Source organism: Rhinichthys klamathensis, unplaced genomic scaffold (assembly GCF_029890125.1).
Source record: "Rhinichthys klamathensis goyatoka isolate OS25496 unplaced genomic scaffold, OSU_Roscu_1.1 h1tg000082l_1, whole genome shotgun sequence".
Classification (NCBI taxonomy): Eukaryota; Metazoa; Chordata; class Actinopteri; order Cypriniformes; family Leuciscidae; genus Rhinichthys; species Rhinichthys klamathensis.
In genome coordinates this window covers 3429953-3449477 of record NW_026606624.1, presented here as the reverse complement: position 1 = coordinate 3449477, position 19525 = coordinate 3429953, and the positions used below count along the sequence as shown (strand labels likewise).

Sequence of the window (19525 nt, the reverse complement as noted above, 5' to 3'; positions counted from 1 at the left end):
ATTTGTATGAATCAATATATTACATTTCTATGCAAAAATTAAGTGGAGGACCTTTAATATTTGCACTTTATTTTTAAACATTTAATTTTCTAAATAAAGTTATGTGAATTTATGGACAAATGGAGATTGGAGGACTTTTATTTATTGTTTGATGTGTTTCCGGCTACTGAGAGACGCCTACCATAGACATTAGATAGTGTTGTAATGGGGATGGGATTACGCAGAACGGAATGCGTTGTATGAAACGTTTTATTATGCGCAATAGTTGCGCAGCGTTGTTTGCCTCAAACTCTGAGCTCTCCGCCTGCGTATTCATAGGTGTGTCGACGAATGTTTAGTTTGAAGGTTTATTCTCAATCTCCTTGAAGAAGTAGATCACTCGTCATGGGTTACGCGATGGTAAGTCATAAAGCTTTGGAGAAGTACACTAAAGATGAATTGCAGTTATTTACTATCATTCAGAGGAAATGCGTGCCATGTTACTGCTTTGGAATGCCACCAAGTTTGTTTCGCACAACATTGCTGCTTTCCTATTTATCAACACAGCATATTGACGAGTCATGCCACAAAACTGAAGATGTGCTATTCAGTCAATTGCATTTAACTTACATTTTGGTCCAGTCCAGTAGGAAACCGAATCAGACAGTTCTTCTAGAAATGGGATACCAAAGCAGAAACGTCAGAGTTTATTCTAGGAAAAACAGATGATTCATTGATGCATTTGAAACCGTTACACACTTCTGTTGTGTGTACTGTGAATCAACCAATGAATGCATTTTTAGCTTTTATTAATAATTTGATTATTTTCTGTTATACCTTGTTAATATCAGGGTTCCCGCGGATCCTTAAAAAGTCTTAAAAAGTCTTAAATTAGATTTTTTAAATTTAAGACCATAAAAAAGTCTTATAAAGTCTTATTTTTACTTATGAAAGGTCTTACATTTTAGATGACACTTTGACTTAGACATATCTAAAAGCTTTCCAAATTAAAACTATCTAATTAGCGTACGTATTTTTTTATTTATTATTCTATCTTTGTGGATTTGCTAGTTCACGTGACATTTCGCGTCACTCGCGAGTCGCGGCAGCATAACTGTCTCCTGCACGCGAGAGGAGAGAAAGAGAAGAAAGGTCGTAAATGTCAGTTCAGTTGTAAGTTCATTCTTTATGTGCGTATGGTGTGCGATGTGTATTGTCTATTATGATATTGTAATCATTGTTTTAACAATGTACGAGGCACTGCGAGCTGACATCGCATTTGTCTCGTGCTTTCACTGCGTGATGTGTGCAGTGTAACTGTTATGTCCCCAAATTAGTTTTTGTCTTATATTTATATCATATTATGTTCTTATATTAGAATATCACATCAGAAAGAGTGCCGTTTTCCCGTGCACGATTCCAAGTGTGATATTTGTTATACAACTGTTAAATTAACAATAAGTTAACATTGAAACTACTTTTTAGACACAATATTGTCAATATTGTTTGTTTTCCCTTTATTTCGCCGACTATAATTTCAAAATGAAACCGTAGCAGAGTCTCAATGCAACCGACAGCGATGATTTCTTGACTGAAATCCGCGTTTTGAACGAATCACTTGCTTTTTTCCGAATGAATCAGCCGTTTGAACGAATCGGTTGAATGAATGACTCCCTCAACTCACTTATTAAGACAGTGATTTATTTGCCGCTGCGGTTTCATATTTAAAGTACCCTTTAAATAAAATGTTAAAATTAGAAATCATTTCATATTTAAATATTGAATATTGATTTAAAAATATATATCTCATAGCTTTATTTATGCAGTTGTAAATGGAGTGTAAATATATTAATGCCACTTCTGATGCCACTTCTGTGTCACCTCTGCACTGCAAAGATGGATTTTGATTGCATTATTTAATTTGACTGGTAACAGTGGTACTGTATGATTATTATATAATTAAGTATTATTGTATAATTACTGTATAATTTAATTTGAATGATAGTATTTGACATTAAAGGTGATGCATAACTCTAAATAAGTTTAGAAAAAATGTCCATATAGGTGAAAATGCCCCTGAAAAAATCAATTTAAGGTGGCAAATATTGCCCCTTAATCAAAATATTAATTTCTGTCACTGCTGTGAACCGACCACTGCATAGAATATGAAAAATATAAATATCTTCGTGAGTCAGCTGTCAACAACAGACCTAAACCAGCCATGGCACCAGCACAAAAACACAATCAGTAAAATATCATCTAATTATTATCAACAAAACGTTGAAAATATCAAGATATATTTGTCAATACTGCACAGCCCTAATGTACGGTATTAATTTTGATTTCTTAAGGTCTTAAAAAGCCTTAAATTTGACTTTCAAAAGTGTGCAGGAACCCTGTAATATGCACTAATCTGTATTTCAGTCCACTACAGTAGCAGTGACCGTTGGAGTGGTACTGGTCTCTACAGCAGGTGTGCTGGGTTATTATTTCTTGAACCGGAAAAGGAAACCACAAATTACCCTGATTGATCCCTCTGAAAAATACAAATTGAGACTTGTAGACAAGGAGGTATTTGCCCTGTCTCTTTATTTCAATGGGATACAAATTTATATCTGTGGTACTGACAAGATGCTGTTGACAAAATAAAAACTTTACTCTTTTCATACAGATCATAAGTCATGATACCCGCAGGTTTCGGTTCGTCCTGCCTAGCCCAGAGCATGTTTTGGGATTACCAGTAGGTAAGTAGTCTTTATTAGGACTTTGGTGTTAACCGTGAGAAGGTAGTGGGTCGATTGTTTCTCTGCTGCTAATACAAAGGTTGCAGGGTTTGGTCTGAAGCATGCTGAAATCCCACACCTGTCCTATCATGTAGACTGTGTCTGGCTGCTTTGGATAAGAAGTGTGTTAAATGATAAATGAGATTAGGGTTTGAAAAGCAGCTTGTTTACACATGTCCATTTGCTTGAGAGTAATCACAGACAGTTGAACGATGTTTATACCTGGCTGTGCTAAATACAGGTGTAAATGGGGTACAAGAATTAGCTTGATCCAGTTAGAAACACAAACCATGTTAAATATACAAACCGCATAAAATATACACTAAGTATAGACAATACAAACATGTAATGAGGCATGTTGCATGTTTGTATTGTCTATACTTAGTGTATATTTTATGCGGTTTGTTGTAAGTGTGTCGCAGTGATTGTTTGTTGCCCAAGACAAATTTCCCCTCTGGGGGACATTAAAGTATATTTTATCTTTTATCTTTATCTTATCATGTTGCATTTGTTGTGAAAATGCTAATCCGTACTAATGTGTCCCAGACAACAGCGAAGGACGCCCTGCTTGCATGTCAGTCAACCTTTGCACTAATACAGGATTTTTTTCACCTTTACTGGTTATGTGGTTTTCTTTAGTATTCTTAGTATCAATGCCCATGCCACTTATCATGTGATGTATGCACATTCAGAGTCAATACTTTAATACAGGTACTTGACAAAATAGTTTTTTTATTTTTTGAAAGAAATTAAAACTTTTATTCAGCAAGAATGCATTAACTCTGGTGCTCATCTCGTGGCGGTCAAAAATCACCCTTTATTTATTTCAATGAGATGAATGTACTGTATTTTAGTTTGATAATGTTTTTTATTTAATATTTTGTATTTTTATGGGATTTTATGGTACTAAATTATATTTATGCTGTAGTTATGATCCATTTATTCACTTTTTGAGCTTTTTCTGAAAATTTAATTTCCAACTTAAACTGACGTAAATCTTTGATGCTTTGGAGCACATACTTAAGTTTGATCTCTTTTCAAAGACAACACTTGGAAAATGATTGCTGAAGTGTAAAAAGTTTTTAAAAGTGAACTTATGAAAAGGTACAGAATTGTATGTTTATTGTTATGAAAAATGCACAAAGATGCTATTAAATTTTTTTTTATGAAATGTATATTTTCAAAAACCTGTTTTATTCTAAAACTGCAAGAAAATCAAAACCATAAATCTAATCAAGTTGTGTTCCAAATTAGTGCTTTATCTATAAAAATGAGCTTTCAGTGAGATTTTGTTTGGCCGCAGTACCAAAAGTTTCCACTCGAAATTTGTCTCCCATTGACCTTGAGGAGCACAAGTGTGATAATTTTTTTCAGGATCATTTAAAAAAATAAATCAAAACGTAACATTTTTTGCCAAAAATGACCGAAAAGCACCAGAGGGTTAAATTGATCGAAAGGGACAGTAAATACATTTATAATGTTACAAAAGATTTCTATCTCAAATAAATGCTGTTCTTTTGAGCTTTAATTTCATCAAAGAATCCGGAAAAAAAATGTGTATCACGGTTTAAAAAAACAAAACTGTTTTCAACATTGATAATAATAAGAAATGTTTCTTGACCAAATCAGCATATTAGAATGTTGCATGTGGCACTGAAGACTGTGGTAATATTGCTGAAAATTCAGCTTTGTCATCACAGGAATAAATTACATTTCAAAATATATTAAAATAGAAAACCGTCAGTTATTTTAAATTGGAAACATGTTGTCTTTTTACTGACTCTTTGCAGGCATAGTGAGCATAATGAAAACAATTACAATAGTAATAAATTATAATAAAAAGCGTGTATGTGTATATTTTATAAAATATTACCTTTTTGCACTTTAACATGCACACAAAACCAGAGACTCATTTGAGGCACGTTACCAGATGTAAACCGTAGTTTGTCTCCGTTTGTGATCGGATCATCTGATATGGATGTTACCTGGTGTAAACAAGAACTTGATGAGCAGACTGGGGTGTGTATCGACTATTAATAGTAAAGCACTCTTTCTCCCTGTCGTTCTCTCTCAAGGCAAGCATGTTTATCTCTCTGCCAGGATTGATGGTAATTTAATTGTGCGTCCTTACACACCAGTGTCCAGTGATGATGACAAAGGATTCGTTGACCTAGTTGTGAAGGTTCTCTTGGTCTATATTTCTTGTACAAGCCTTTGGGGTTTTAAATATTTTTATAGAGCTGACATATTTTACTCTGCAGATTTATTTTAGGAATGTGCACCCAAAGTTCCCCGAAGGGGGAAAGATGTCCCAGTACCTGGAGAGTTTGAGGATCGGAGATGTGATTGACTTCAGAGGACCAGGAGGTTTGCTGGAGTACAAGGGGGAAGGTCTGACAGCATATTTACTATCAATATTTGACCTGAATTTAGATGCATGTATTTACACAGTCACACCTTACACCTACATCTCCACCCAACAGGTCAGTTCACTATACAGGCCGAGAAGAAGGCCCCTGCCGAGACCAAGACTGTAAAAACGTTGGGTCTTATAGCTGGTGGAACAGGTACGGTGTCTTTCTCCTCATTTTTAGTCATAATGAAGCCATATGATCACTAGAATAATTTGTCCTCCTCCCTTTGTAGGCATTACACCGATGTTGCAGCTGATTCGTGACATCATCAAGAACCCAAATGACACAACTACATGCAGCCTGCTGTTTGCCAACCAGGTTGGTGTTCCATTAAAGCGATATAATTAAAGGGATCGTTCTGAATTTATAATGACAGAATTTTCATTTTGTGTGAACTATCCCTTTAAGAGTATGATGGAATGTTTTGTTCGTAACCATAATATTACATAAAAAGTATGTTCAAAGAGATTAAGCTGATAAACTGAATCAGTTTACTTCTCGTCTGCCTTCCAGACTGAGAAGGACATTCTGCTGAAGGATGAGCTGGAGGAGGTTCAGGCGAGACATCCGGATCGCGTCAAACTCTGGTTCACGGTGGACAGAGCTCCTGAAGGTATAAGACTTTATACATAACCACAAGATGGTAAAGCTTGATTTACACTACCTTTCAAAAGTTTGGGGTCGGTACGTTTTTTTTTTTTTTCTATGTTTATGAAAGAAGTGTCATGCTCACCAAAGCTGCATGCATTTATTTGATTAAAAATACAATAAAAACAGTAATATAGTGGAATCTTATTACAATAACTGTTTTCTATTTTAATCCGTTTTAAAATCTAATTTAAAAAAATCTTTAAAGTAGTGCTGTTTAAGAATTTTGTGGAAATAGTCATACTTTTTTTCCGAATTCTTTGACGAATAGAAAGTTCAAAAGCAATTATCTGAAATAGAATATTTTGTAACATTATAAGTTTATTTACTGTCACTCACTTTTGATCCATTTATCGCATCCTTACTGAATATAAAAGTAAATCTCTTCTCAAATAAAAACATCTTACAGACTCCAAACTTTTGAATGGTAGTGTACAGTATGTGGGTCAATGACATGATTTAGTTTTGTCTGGACCGATTAACTTATTTACAAATACATTAAAAATTAAAATTATACGTACAATGATACATACTTGAATAAATTAGCTTCTATGATGAGTATGTTTTTCATTTCTCAATTAAAATTCGTTTTGATATTTCATTTGGGTCATAAAACCAGTTTTTCAAACCATATGAAACCAACAATGAACACACAGAGTGCAATTTTTAAGCACGTGGGACGTTTATTAGACTATCTTTTAACTTTATTCTTCATATATGGTCTTCCTTTGAAAGTGTACCTGTGTTTACTTGTCTGCAGATTGGGAGTACAGTCAGGGCTTCATCAATGCTGAGATGATTCAGGAGCACCTGCCTCCACCCGGTGATGACTCTATGATCCTCATGTGCGGTCCTCCTCCCATGATCCAGTTTGCCTGTAATCCCAACCTGGACAAACTGGGCTACCGGCAGAGCCAACGCTTTGTCTATTAGACCGTTCTCGATGTTCAGGGCCCAGACCACTAATTACTCCAAAGATACAGATACTTGAGTTGTGCGATATAGTGTTTAAGCAAAAATGGTATTACAAATCTGATCTTATATAGCAAATTGGACAGTATATAATGCATATTACATGTTTAAATGCTAGCCTGTCCAGAGGTAATTGGTTCTTCATTATAAAAAACCTTAATTATATAACATGATACAATGATGATCTGCTGTGTCATCAGGCTTTATATTCACCTGTGTGGTTTGTTGTGCTCTAAAAGCTCACGATAAGATGCTGATACTACAAAAAAGCCCCTATCTAATGCACTTGAAAAGGCACCAGTGTGTTAAGACACCTGCTTGCTGAATTTATTGCTGAATATTATATTTATGTGCCTATGTGACTTGACTGACAGTGGCATTCATATTTGATGTATGTGTACATTGATATCAGATGCATTTGCTGTCACTGGAGTATTTTTGTATGCATGTTGCACTCCATATGTTTATCTGTTATGTTAACTATGTTTGAATTTAAAAAGCAATGCTATTGTTTTATACAAAATGCACTAAAGGCAAGCAATTTAGAAATGCTAAATTAAAGTGTTTTCACTGGCATCTTTTGTTTTTTCCCCTCAGCATTACATGTCCAAATTTGAGTATTTTATTTATGTGTTGGTTGTGGGATGCTCACTTTTACATTGAAAGAGATTATAAAAACGGATGAGGATTGAGGATTATAGGAGATTGGCAGCGAAGGCCAGCTGATTTAACAAAAATACTCCATCTCGGTTTTTAAAAATAAAATCTTTCTAAAGGCTGCCAGCACGTGCCATATAAATGTGACCATAACACAAAGATGCTGCTGCAGTGTAGTAAAACGCTTCAGTATTTTCTGTGTAGTCCTCAGACTGAAGTTCAAGTTCAACCTTCACTACCAGGTATTTAACAATAAAATAAATCATCTGCTGGAGATTACAGCTGTAAATGTGGAAGCATTCACAAGAACCACCAAATAAATGGGTTAGTGCCCTTAAATAGCGATGTGGGGGGTTTACAAATACCTTGCGGGACCGTCTTTCACCAGCAGGAGGCGCCGCCGCGGTGTTATTTCAAAGACAACAGAGCCAGTTTGAACTCGCCGTATTGCACACAGCAGCTTTCAACTCTTTTTTTTCTCCATCCTGCTGGTGTTTGGTGGCCATCCGGAAGAGATCTAATTTCTTTAACAGCAGTTCTGGAAATCAGGTAACCGTCTGCACGATAAAATGTATCATTATTTCAAAGCACAGGCAAAAATGTGATTCATATATTGTTGTAGACGCATCCAGACACAGTAGTTTAGCGGTGCGTAGCGGTTTCTGTGTCTCAATGCTAACCTGCTCTAATATACCATCTTTGGGTTTTTTAAAGCGCTTACTTTCGTACTAATTAATCGTTGTTAGGGGCATTTTTGCGAATAATATAGTATAGTTGTTGTTGTAGCATTGTTGCTATGTTATGTATGATGATTTTGTAAGTGTTGATCATGACGTGTGCCGGTGTTTTGGCTGCTCGTCCTCTAATTTAAAGCCCCTTGTTAGCCAGCAGGCTAATACCGTTAGTCATAGGTATGAGCTGTATGATGACACTTCATACACAGATGTTTGTCCGTTATAACGGGTTTGATTTGAAACCCACTGAGCTGCATATCTAGTTAGACGTATTTGGAATCAAATACGACATGCGTTCCAACGTTCGATTCGAATTAGTGGTAAGGATTTTGATTCATCACCGTGACTCGAATCTTTTAAATCATACCACAAAAAAACGGATTCGTTCAGTGTCTGTTTCCGCATGTTGTCGGATGAGTGTATGAGTCCTCGTTTACTCAAACAACACCTAGTCGTTTATACGTGTTATTCTGCTGTATACAAATGTGCTTTTCTACAATTCTTTCGTTATTATTATCAAGAAAAAGACAACAATTATAGCCTAATTAAGATTTTCAACAATGTCCTTATCTCATGAGTACATCATCTATCAGTCATTATCACACATTCACGAACAAGAGGTCTCGTTCAGAATTTCGTTTTAAGAGTAAAATGGACTACTACAATCCCATAAGCATTACAAATGGCAATTGAGTTAAATATAAAACTATTATTAAATATCTATATAGAAACAATATAGTTTACGTTTATTGTAGAATATGGTTATTTATTATTCAAATATTTAAGAAGTTTGAGGGCGTACAGAGACTGACTCAATTACATCATTTAGGATTCACTAAAGTATTGTTTTTTGCCACTATTTGCTTGTAACAATTCTCTGATTGGTGGACATTTCTTTGCAGAATTAGGGGTAACATAGTTTTTCTCCTGGAAGAAGAGTTTACCTCTGTTAAACAATAAATTTTCAAAAAATTCTGATAAAAATAAGATAACCTAAATAATTCAGACTGATGGCTTCAACAAAAGCATAAACCAATCGATTAACAACTTCCAAAGGTTTGTAAGTTAACATTTTAAAATCAATTCCCCCATATACAAAAATGAATAGGATTTTTAATTTTATTTTGGGAACCCAACTGTTGAACTCTATGAACATTTCAATGAATAATAAAAGTGAGTCAGTACATGGTAGTGAAAAAGTTTGAAAAAACACAAATTATAATAGTTGAAACACAGCCAGTATTTTGAACTGAGATAATCATGCCAAGTGGTTTTTGTTTGTTTTTTCCCCTCTAAGATTGAATGCAATTTCATAGAGAGGCAAACATCAGCAGGCTGGTTTAGACCTGTATGTGTTCAAAGCACCTGCCAGAGGTAAGCAGTCTCTGTTATTGTTTCGGGTCACTGGTATTGTCATGACTTGACTTTGCCAGTGAAGTTTTGTTTTAATTGAATGTATTACTTTTGGCCCACAGTGAACTGAAGTGTAGGCTTCAGAGGTCTGGGTCGAGTCACAGGGCAGTCTACTTATGTCAGGACAAATCAGGTCTGCCAGTCATGCGGACTGCAGGGTCACTGAGGAATGCCACGTCCCAGCCGACGTGGAGCTGATGGAGCTGGGTCCCCTGCTGGAGGAGAATGGCCCCATAGGAGCCAAAGGACTCCAGTCAGAGGCAAGCCACGCAATTATTAATCTGAATGCATTACAGAGTCTTTCATTTTCACTGCCAGCAGAAAGTGTTGCAGGCTCATTTTGAGCTCTGATTGTGTCCACAGGGAGCAAGTGCTCTTGCTGATGATGAAGAGGAGGATGAAGAAGCCGGAGAGGTTCTGACGCTACCACTTCAGGCTCACCATGCAATGGAGAAGATGGAGGAGTTTGTGCATAAGGTGTGATCATCAAACACAACCCCTTTAAATCTTAAACAGAAATTTAAACGGATAGTTCTCCCCCAAAAATTAAACTTGTCGTCATTTACTCACCGTCATGTCATTCACAAACCTGTATGACTTGCTTTTTTGTTGTTGTTGACTATGTTGTTGTTGTTGTCTATACAGTAAAAGTCAATGGGGTTCAATGTTGTTTTGGACCCCATTGAGTTCCATTCTATGAGCATAAACACTTGAAACATTCTTCAAAATATCATAGAGTCATACAGGTTTGGAAGGGCATGGCAACAAAGCGGTAATGCCGTATCTCTGTTCTGCAGGTCTGGGAGGGCCGTTGGAGGGTCATTCCCTTTCACGTCCTGCCAGAGTGGCTAAAAGACAACGACTACCTCCTGCACGGTCACCGGCCTCCCATGCCCTCGTTCCGTGCTTGCTTTGGGAGCATTTTCAGGATCCACACAGAGACTGGGAATATCTGGACTCATTTGTTGGGTAAGGTTGGGGTTACAGTGTGAAGTCGTCACAGAGAATTGTGGCTATTGTGCACCTCATGCATATATTTAGTGCAATTAAGTTGCAGCGGATCAATTACAAGTACAAACACTGCTCTCATTTTGAGAGCATGCAAGATTATAAATATTCATATGAGTGAATAACAAAGTGCCCGTAAAAAAAAAGCAAAAACCTTAAAACAATCTAGTGTAAAACAGATATGTCGCACAGTCAAATATAACTGTTAGATGAAAAACTTAAAAATTAGAAATGTGCATTGGCAACTAACTGAAAAAAAATGCATACGTTGAAGTACTAAAATTACTAAAACTTAAATAAAAATAAAGCAATATAGAAGAAATAATAAAGATATATATATATATAAACAGTTTGTTTGATGACAAATCGCTAAAGATGAAATTGGCCTCCCTTTCTGTCATTGCGTTGTTGTTGTTTTTTGTTGTTTTTAACGATATTCGACTTTTGCTCCTCGATTTTCGAATGGCATTTTTGGCAGAAATGCACATCCCTACGCGAGGCAAACTATTCCCAAAGACTTACTTTTAGTCATTATTTGGGTAGCACACATATTCTGAATGCCTTCGGGAGAATTCAAATGAGCCATTTTAATCTAGATTAATCTAGATTAAAAAAATTAATCTATGCCCACCTCTAATATATATATATATATATATATATAGGACCCAATACTGCGCTCGTGCTCCGATACCAACAACCGATACCACACAGCGTGTACAGTAGAGAGCTTGTGACAACGAAACGCTGACATCACAGCAAACAGACAGTAGAATGGATATATCATAGAAGGATGTCTGTGAAGTAAATGTATCGAATTTATAGACTGTTAAACAAATAAAGACTGTTAAAACAATTAAATATTTCTGCCTATATAGCTGCTGTGCTCGAGCTGATAAGCGAAATGTGGAGTGGACTAGCGAGCAGCAGGACAGACGTTCGAGTTTGTCGGGCGCATCCCTTATTTACAGACATCCCTGTTCCCTACATTATTCCAGGATATTTACAGGACAAGTTGTTTGTGCGCAAACATCCGAAGCGCACGCCCAGAAAGCCGCATCTCAGACGGACGCTTGATTACTGCATTGAATTCTCTTTCACGTCGTCTTGCACTTGAACTGACGAATAATTAAGCATGAAAAGAACTGAAGAATGTATATTTGCTAAACAAATTAAATCCACAAATATGATTTCTCTACCTAATATATTTTACAATTACAAATGCAATGGAAATACAGGTATCGGTATTCTCAAGTACCAAAAATAAAAGTGACGGTATTGGCCTCGTTCTAAAAAAAAAGTGGCATCGGTGCATCCCTAATAAAATATAATACATGTAACGTGTATGCTCTTTTGATTTAGTTTGTATTGTTCTTTGTTCTGGTTTGCCTGTGTGACCTAGTTTCCTAGTATGTGCCTGTTTGTTCACATGTTGTTCTATTAATTATCTCATTTAGTTTGTGTGTATATTTAAGCTTCCTGTTTTGCTCAGTTCTTTGTCTGGTCTCGTTTATGGAAAGTGTCTGATCTCCTATGTTTCTCTATTGTCGATTTAATAGACTGTGTTTGTTAGATACTCCTTTGTCGTGTGCTCCCACTACGTGACAAGACTGGAACTTAAATACAGGAGAATTTTTGCTGTGTTTTTTTCTTTTCTTTTTTTTCCTCTTCCCCTTTCCCCCTTCACTAATGGACCTGCCCGCTGTACAACTTCTGTGCCAGGAGCAGAGGGACCGTTCACTGGAAGACCATACGAGGGACTTTTTGCACTACCCTAAGGCATTCCTAGCCTGGTTCTACCAAACTCTCGTACATTTCATTTGTACAGAGAGTCTGGCCTCGCTCCATTGAGAAACGTTTACTTCCTTGTAGGCGGGTTCTCTGGGCAGATCCAATAGTTTTGAACTTTAACAGAGTCACTCAGGATCTGCCATAGCCAATCGCTAACGTGTGGTCGTGACGTATGTCATGCGCCGAAACCGGCTGGAAACTAGTCCGAATTCCATATTCATAAATCTAAATATCTAAATGCTAAACCTATCTTTCTTATATTTGTGAAAGAATTTTAAAAATACCTCTTTTCAATTAAGTTGTCTGAGAACAAAAAAAGCCTTAAAAACATTATCTGTTTGTAATTATTTTCCTTTTTTTCAGTGTCATGTAATTCTCTTAACTTGTTAATGTTTATTTTATATTATCCCCCTATTGTTTTATTTTTGTTTTGTTTTTTATTATTTTTTGTATTTTTTTTTTTGTATTATGTTTTCTGTTATTACTTGTGTATTGTTTTAAGCAATAAAAGTCCGAATGATCAGAGGATTATGTTTAGAATAAGATGTCTGTCAACGAGAGCTGCATGTTTTGTTCATCGAATTTAAGAGTTCAAGGAACAATTCTAAATTCTAAATGTATATTTGACACCAAGGACAGTGATGTATTCAGTCAACTGTCGAAGCTGGGTGTAATCATTAACAATATGCCGCTGCGGTCGTTTCGGATCTGCCGCAAATGCTGTACAGTGATCATCGTGCACGCCGAGCTGCCCAGCACGAACTCCTAACCTTTCTGCCTCCCTCACTTGGCCCTCCATTAGTGCAACAAGAAGAGATGACAAGACGACATCCCTATCGTTCGCCTTAGCTAACTCATTCACCACTAGCGGAGTGAGCTGGAAAATTAAACTTCTCCCGAACCCCGTGGGGAGGAGGGCCACAACATCATGGCCACCAACAACACTTAGCAAACATTGATCTTGCTCCGGCTTTAACTTCTGTATATTCGGAAGTTTTGCAACAACAGACCGAATAGATTTTCTCACATCTTTCTCCGCTGCCGTTACTGAACTCCAACTCAAACTGACGCGCTACATCAACGTCATCGTTCTCAGCCACTCCCTCTATTCGCTGATTGGTCCTACAAAAAATTGATTTCTGGAAACCTAAGAATACACCGCAGTCCCAGACGTAGTACTGAAGGAAAATGAAATTGAGCGGAAGTGCGTAGGAGGTCGGAGCCAGGCTAAGGCATTCCTACCAGTGAACGGTCCTCGGGATAATTTCGCCTCTTTCGTGGAGTGGGTGCTGGTGAACAACAAATCGTCATTCACCATCGGCCCAGCTGAGGATGTTGTCACCAGCCTCACTCCAGATCCATCGGATCCAGAGCCCAGCCATTCACCACCCGCGAGCTGCACTGAGATTGCTCTAGAGCCCACCGCAGACTGTGGAATTCAGCCTGCCAGTTTAAAGTCTCCTGTGTTTCCAGAGTTCCTGCCCAGCCTTCCTCTCTCACATCCTCTTCCCAAATCAGTCAGTTCCTTAGCCCATTGACATCTCCTCTTACACCACTCTGTGAGGATCTGCCTTGGATCTTCAGGTCACCAGCTCTGCACATTCAAGAGGATCCCCTGGCTCCACCTCCAACATCTGAACACATCGCTCTACCTTGCCCTGTAGACCGACCTCCTTCGGCTCCACCAGAAACCATCGTCCTTGCAGATCCACTGGGCTCCCTCATCCCTCTGGTTCCACCTTGGTCGGACGCCGTCCTGCCTGCGCATTCGCCCCTTGGTCCTAGGTCCCACCAGCTCCGACTCAGTCCTCCAGCTCCTGGCTTCACCTCGGACGCTCGTCGCTCCAGCTCCGCCTCTGTCTCCAGAGCCATCAATGTCACATTCTAGTCGATCCAGTCACAAGTGGACGACGCTAAATACAGGTGTAAACAGGGTCTAAAACGTTTTGAGCTTGTCCACTTTTGACCACTTCCAGAGGTAGTCGAAAACGCATTTGAGCGGATTGCTTTCGTAGTGTAGGCACTCATGTGGTCGAATGCGTTAGAAAGTGGACAAAATAGACGGATTAAAGCACCAGGTGTAAACGGGAATGTGTCTCTCGTCTACGTGTGATCCGATCGACCAAAACCCGTCTTAATACCAGGTGTAAACAGGGCCCTAGTTTCCTAGTGTGTGCCTGTTTGATTCCGTGATTATGATTCTGTTCACCTGTCGTTCTATTAATTATCTGATTTAGTCTGTGTATATACTCTCTGTTTTGTCTCTCTTTGTCCCGTCTCGTTTATGGAAAGTGACTGTTTGCTTATTCAATCTCCTATTTTATCTGTTGTGAATTTAATCAAAACTGTGTTTGTTAGATATTCCTTCGTCGTGCACTCCATATACAGCCACTACTTGACAATACCAATAAAACTGACTCAAACTTAAACTAAAATTAGAATGAAAACTAAAGAAAAAAAGCTAAATCAAATGATTAGAAAATACAAAATAATACTAAAATAACTGGTGCCAAGTCTTTTTGTTCATGTTGGCATTGTATTATTAAAAAAAAAAAAATGTATACCATTTCAGTCTAGTTTTAAATATATTTCTTCATTGTGATATCAGGAAAGTTGTATTTTGTAACATGCAATGTTGCTTTTAGTAAATTTAAAAGATCCAGACAACACCAAAAAAACATTGACCCATTGTTTAATTGGTTTTATTTTGTTTTTTCAACAGGGTTAATCTTATTCTTGTGCCTGGGCACACTTACCATGCTGAGGCCCAATATGTACTTCATGGCCCCCTTGCAGGAGAAGGTGGTGTTCGGGATGTTCTTCTTGGGTGCAGTGCTGTGCCTCAGCTTCTCCTGGCTTTTTCACACTGTCTACTGCCATTCTGAGAAAGTCTCTCGCACTTTCTCCAAGTAGGTTTATTGTCTCATTAACTACACTATTTCATGGTGGAAATGACTTTAAGTGACTTATCTCTCTGTTTTCTCATGTCTCTCTCTCTCTCTCTCTTAGACTAGACTACTCCGGAATTGCTTTGCTGATCATGGGCTCTTTTGTACCCTGGCTTTACTACTCGTTCTACTGCTCTCCTCAGCCACGTCTCATCTACCTCACAATCGTCTGCGTGTTGGGTATAGCAGCCATCGTAGTTGCTCAGTGGGACCGTTTCTCCACTCCCCGCCACAGGCCCACCAGAGCAGGTGGGCAGTGATGTATTTGCCATAACGTTTACATTTTGGCATATTTTAGGCCAATCTTTAATGCTAAAAGATTAAACCTGAAGTAAAGAAATATAGTACCAGACGATAGAAGTTAAAGTGTAACTTCACAGAATCGATTTTCAACCCGCTTTGTATTGATACGTCAGTAGTATATGTAAATGAACAATGAACCCTTTCTCCATTTTGCCTGGATTGAGAAATGATTTATTTGTCCACCTGATGATGTAAAACGCTGACGTTTGACAGCTCTAGGGCTTTCATGAAAACCACAGATTGTACTTCCCCATTATTATTATTTGTTTTAGCCACTGCCTACAAGGCTCTGGATCCTTCACTGGTAACCGAAAATAACTTGCTCCCTACTAAAAGCTTACTCATTGAATTCTTGCATCCGGAAACAATACAACTCAATACCATTATGATTAAAAGTTTGCTAAGACTTATTTCCTACTAAAGCAAAAGAGGAGGAGGTAGCTGCAGGGTGGAATAATGGCCGTGCCAAAAGGTGAAATGCTACAACAGAAACTAACCCCACACACTAACAGGCAGTTTTCGCCACCAATTGTAAAGGCCTTTCGTCACGCCCATTACTCCGACCTGCAGATTCCCACACTTAAAGCAAAGCAGTATTTGACTCCCGTCAAGCCTATCCATAGACTGGGAATGGCTTTGGATGGCAACATGCCCAGTGCATTATGGGTGTTGAAGTTTTCCTACCTATGTCAAAAGGGAACACAACAACCTTTTTCTCCGTTTTCTCTAATCAGGTAGTACCGGCAGTTCTGTATTTTAATCTGTAGCGTACCCTCACTTTATCTTGCGTGCCGGCACTTCTCACATGTTGCAGGTACTCTGACTTCCCTGCCCCTGGAGCGCAAATTCACCAACACTTTTTTTTTTTTTTTCACTTTGAGCACTGGACGTATATCAGAGTGAAATGGCTGCTTGAACTAGAAAAAATGTAGGACGAAACTTGATTTTCTCAATCGGGAATTGATTGGATAATTGGATTGCCTTTGTTTGTTAATTGCTGCGATTTCATTTGAGTGACATGTTGCTGGAGGAAAGGAATGTCCCACCCTTGCACCAGTGCACGTGTCATTGGACAAGAGACATTGTTGCAAGCGGGAAGGGATATTAATGTGGTTGATTAAAAAATTATAATGATGTGGGCTGCACTTCATTTTACAGTACGTGCCCTTACATGTACTTATAGTGTTCTTACCTAAGAAAGTACTTGGTAATATAAGGTAACTACATGGTTTAGGGTTAGGTTTAAGGGTAGGTACCTAGTTTATTACCCAGTTATTGCAATTACTTTAAGTAGTACATACATAGTATATGGGGAACAGGACTGTAAAATAAAGTACTAACATAATGTGTACGGATAAATCATTAAATAAACACTGCAGTTTTACATAAAGAAAATAAAGAAGAATTGTCCATTTTGATTCCATGGTGACTTTTAAACATCAAATACCATCTGATTGGTGTCACTCTGTGCAGCAGTTTCTCATTCAACTTGTCTTATCTGGTTATTAGAGTAAATACAAGGTTAATTCACCTTATTATAGTTAACTAAAACTAAACGCATAAAACTGTTTTTTTTTTTTACTTGAAATAGAAATGAATGTTAACTGAAATTTTATAATTGTTTTATTTTTCATTTTAGCTAGTTGCCAAATCAACATTTCACATTTTCATTTACTTGATGTACTAAAATAACTAAAGCAAAAACTGAAGTAAAACCTATATAGAGTCTAGACATATTTATAAAAAGAAATGGGTAAAAAACACTATTAATGTATTCATTTAAAATGAAAACTAATTTAAAATAAAAAAATTATACTAGTATATCAGTGACACTAAAATAATACTACAACAAGACAACGGTGCATTTATTCATAGCAAATTGTTTTTGAAAAATGTTTTCCTTAGGAGTTTTCATGGGTCTCGGATTGAGCGGGATTGTCCCCACCATGCACTTCACCATCGAGGAGGGTTTTGTCAAAGCCACTACTGTTGGACAGATGGGCTGGTTCTATTTAATGGGCGCCATGTACATCGCAGGTGCTGGACTATATGCTGCACGAATTCCAGAGCGCTATTTCCCGGGCAAGTGTGATATTTGGGTAAGTTACACCTTAGTCAGAAATTATTTTCATAGTCATATTCTTAAGTATAGTGATATGCAGATGTTTTACTCGCCTAATTTGCTCTCTTCTTAGTTTCACTCACACCAGATATTCCATGTGCTGGTGGTGGCAGCAGCCTTCATTCATTTCTATGGGGTGTCCAACCTTCAGGAGTTCCGCTATGGCCTTGAGGGAGGCTGCACTGATGACACTCTCCTCTGAGAGCTCTACAAACACATCGCTTTTCAATTAGGATTTTTAGTGCCCCCATTTATACTCATTCCTTGGTTTGTTTTTATTCACCTTTGAGTTTTTCCTGATCGTTTTGACTTTTATTCATTTTTATTCTGTTACAAAGAATCCATGAAATTTCCCTTAATGAAAGGTTTTGTGTGGTTTAAGGGCGCCGTTGGCTGAACAAATAATTGAAGGTTGAAACATGATGACCCTTGTTATCATCGATCTTTAATTTAAACACAATCTCTTGGGTTTTGAATGTGTTTCTTTAGTAGTGAAAAGCACTTTCATTGAGCTGTAGAGATGCCCCCTCAAAATATAATACATCCAAGTTTTTCTTAATGTAAATGAACAGTTCTTCACATCATTTGATGCACATCCAAACTATTGCCCAAACTTTACTGAAGAGCAGAGATGTCTTTGATATCTTTTTATTCAAAATAACTGGAAAACGCACAAAGGGCAAATAAAGGGTTTGAGGGTTTTCGGCACAATCTACCTGCTTCAAACACATTCATAATTTAATTTTTACTTCTAGGTCAATTGAAAATGTAAACAGGTCAACTGTTGCACCTTACAGCGCAGATATTGAATATCATTGTTATTAAAGCCTCTGCATGGATACATCTGTGCAGTCTGTAAAGTATAAACTTTCCTGTAAAGTATAAGAATATTCCCGTGCCTTAGGCCACTGGAAATAGGTTTAAAATAGATGGGCCAAAACTACAGTGTAGTAAATTTCATTAGTCTTAAACATAACTAGTTAATTTACTTTGCAAGCAATCCAATCAAATTAATAATAAGGTTACATAAATGAACCAAAAAGTTTGACCTTTATTGTTGAACTTTCTCAGACTGCTGTTTGTAAAAAAGTAGTGTTTGATCCTTTTTAAATAAATAAGCTAACTGTGTGGCTTTACCACAACCATATATTCATCTGTTACGTGTAGAGGTGGTAAATCATTTGCATTTAACTGAAATGTGAAATGTTCAAATAAATATTTATGGGTCATACTTTGAGTTTCTCTTATTTGGTTGATTTATATGGTCGAGATTATCATTCAAGTAAAAATGGAGATTTGTATACATTCAAAATGGAATCCCTGGAGGTTCATAATTATTATACATTTGCAAACAACTATCTCTGAACCAGGATATTATTTGCAAATGATATCTGAACAAAGGATAACTATATACAATAATGGCCCGGTTTCACAGACATGGCTTAGATTGTGCCAAGATTAGGCCTTACTTCAATCAGACATTTAAGTAGCTTTTGTAAACACGCCTTAGAAAAAGAAAAAAAAATCCTAGTGTGCATTTTGAGACAAAACAATAGCAATAACATATTTTAAGATCCGTCAGTGTTGCTTTCAGCTACAACAGCTCAGACATGCATTTTTGTCAGGGACTAGGCTTACGCCTTGTCCGTGAAACCGGGGGAATATATAAAAAATATATTATCTGAATTTATTATCTTAAAAGGATGTTCCCATTATGTTAAAACATAACTGCGTCTGAAAATGGAGTCTGTTAATC

The 19525-nt window shown here is 37.3% G+C and overlaps 2 protein-coding genes across 2 annotated transcripts; both read left to right on the top strand.

The window, feature by feature from the left end:
• The first annotated feature begins 265 nt into the window (after window positions 1–265).
• Window positions 266–6881, top strand: LOC130085646 (NADH-cytochrome b5 reductase 3). The gene is made up of 9 exons (XM_056251531.1): window positions 266–399; window positions 2404–2550; window positions 2651–2723; window positions 4838–4944; window positions 5024–5153; window positions 5246–5329; window positions 5409–5494; window positions 5690–5789; window positions 6585–6881. The coding sequence occupies exons 1-9, from the start codon at window positions 385–387 to the stop codon at window positions 6755–6757; spliced, it is 915 nt and encodes a 304-aa protein (XP_056107506.1). The 5' UTR covers window positions 266–384; the 3' UTR covers window positions 6758–6881.
• Window positions 6882–7857: 976 nt separating this feature from the next.
• adipor1a (adiponectin receptor 1a) lies at window positions 7858–19000 on the top strand. The gene is made up of 9 exons (XM_056251530.1): window positions 7858–8002; window positions 9485–9561; window positions 9663–9860; window positions 9964–10077; window positions 10398–10569; window positions 15119–15305; window positions 15406–15593; window positions 17553–17746; window positions 17843–19000. The coding sequence occupies exons 3-9, from the start codon at window positions 9717–9719 to the stop codon at window positions 17969–17971; spliced, it is 1128 nt and encodes a 375-aa protein (XP_056107505.1). The 5' UTR covers window positions 7858–8002; window positions 9485–9561; window positions 9663–9716; the 3' UTR covers window positions 17972–19000.
• The last annotated feature ends 525 nt before the right edge of the window (window positions 19001–19525 follow it).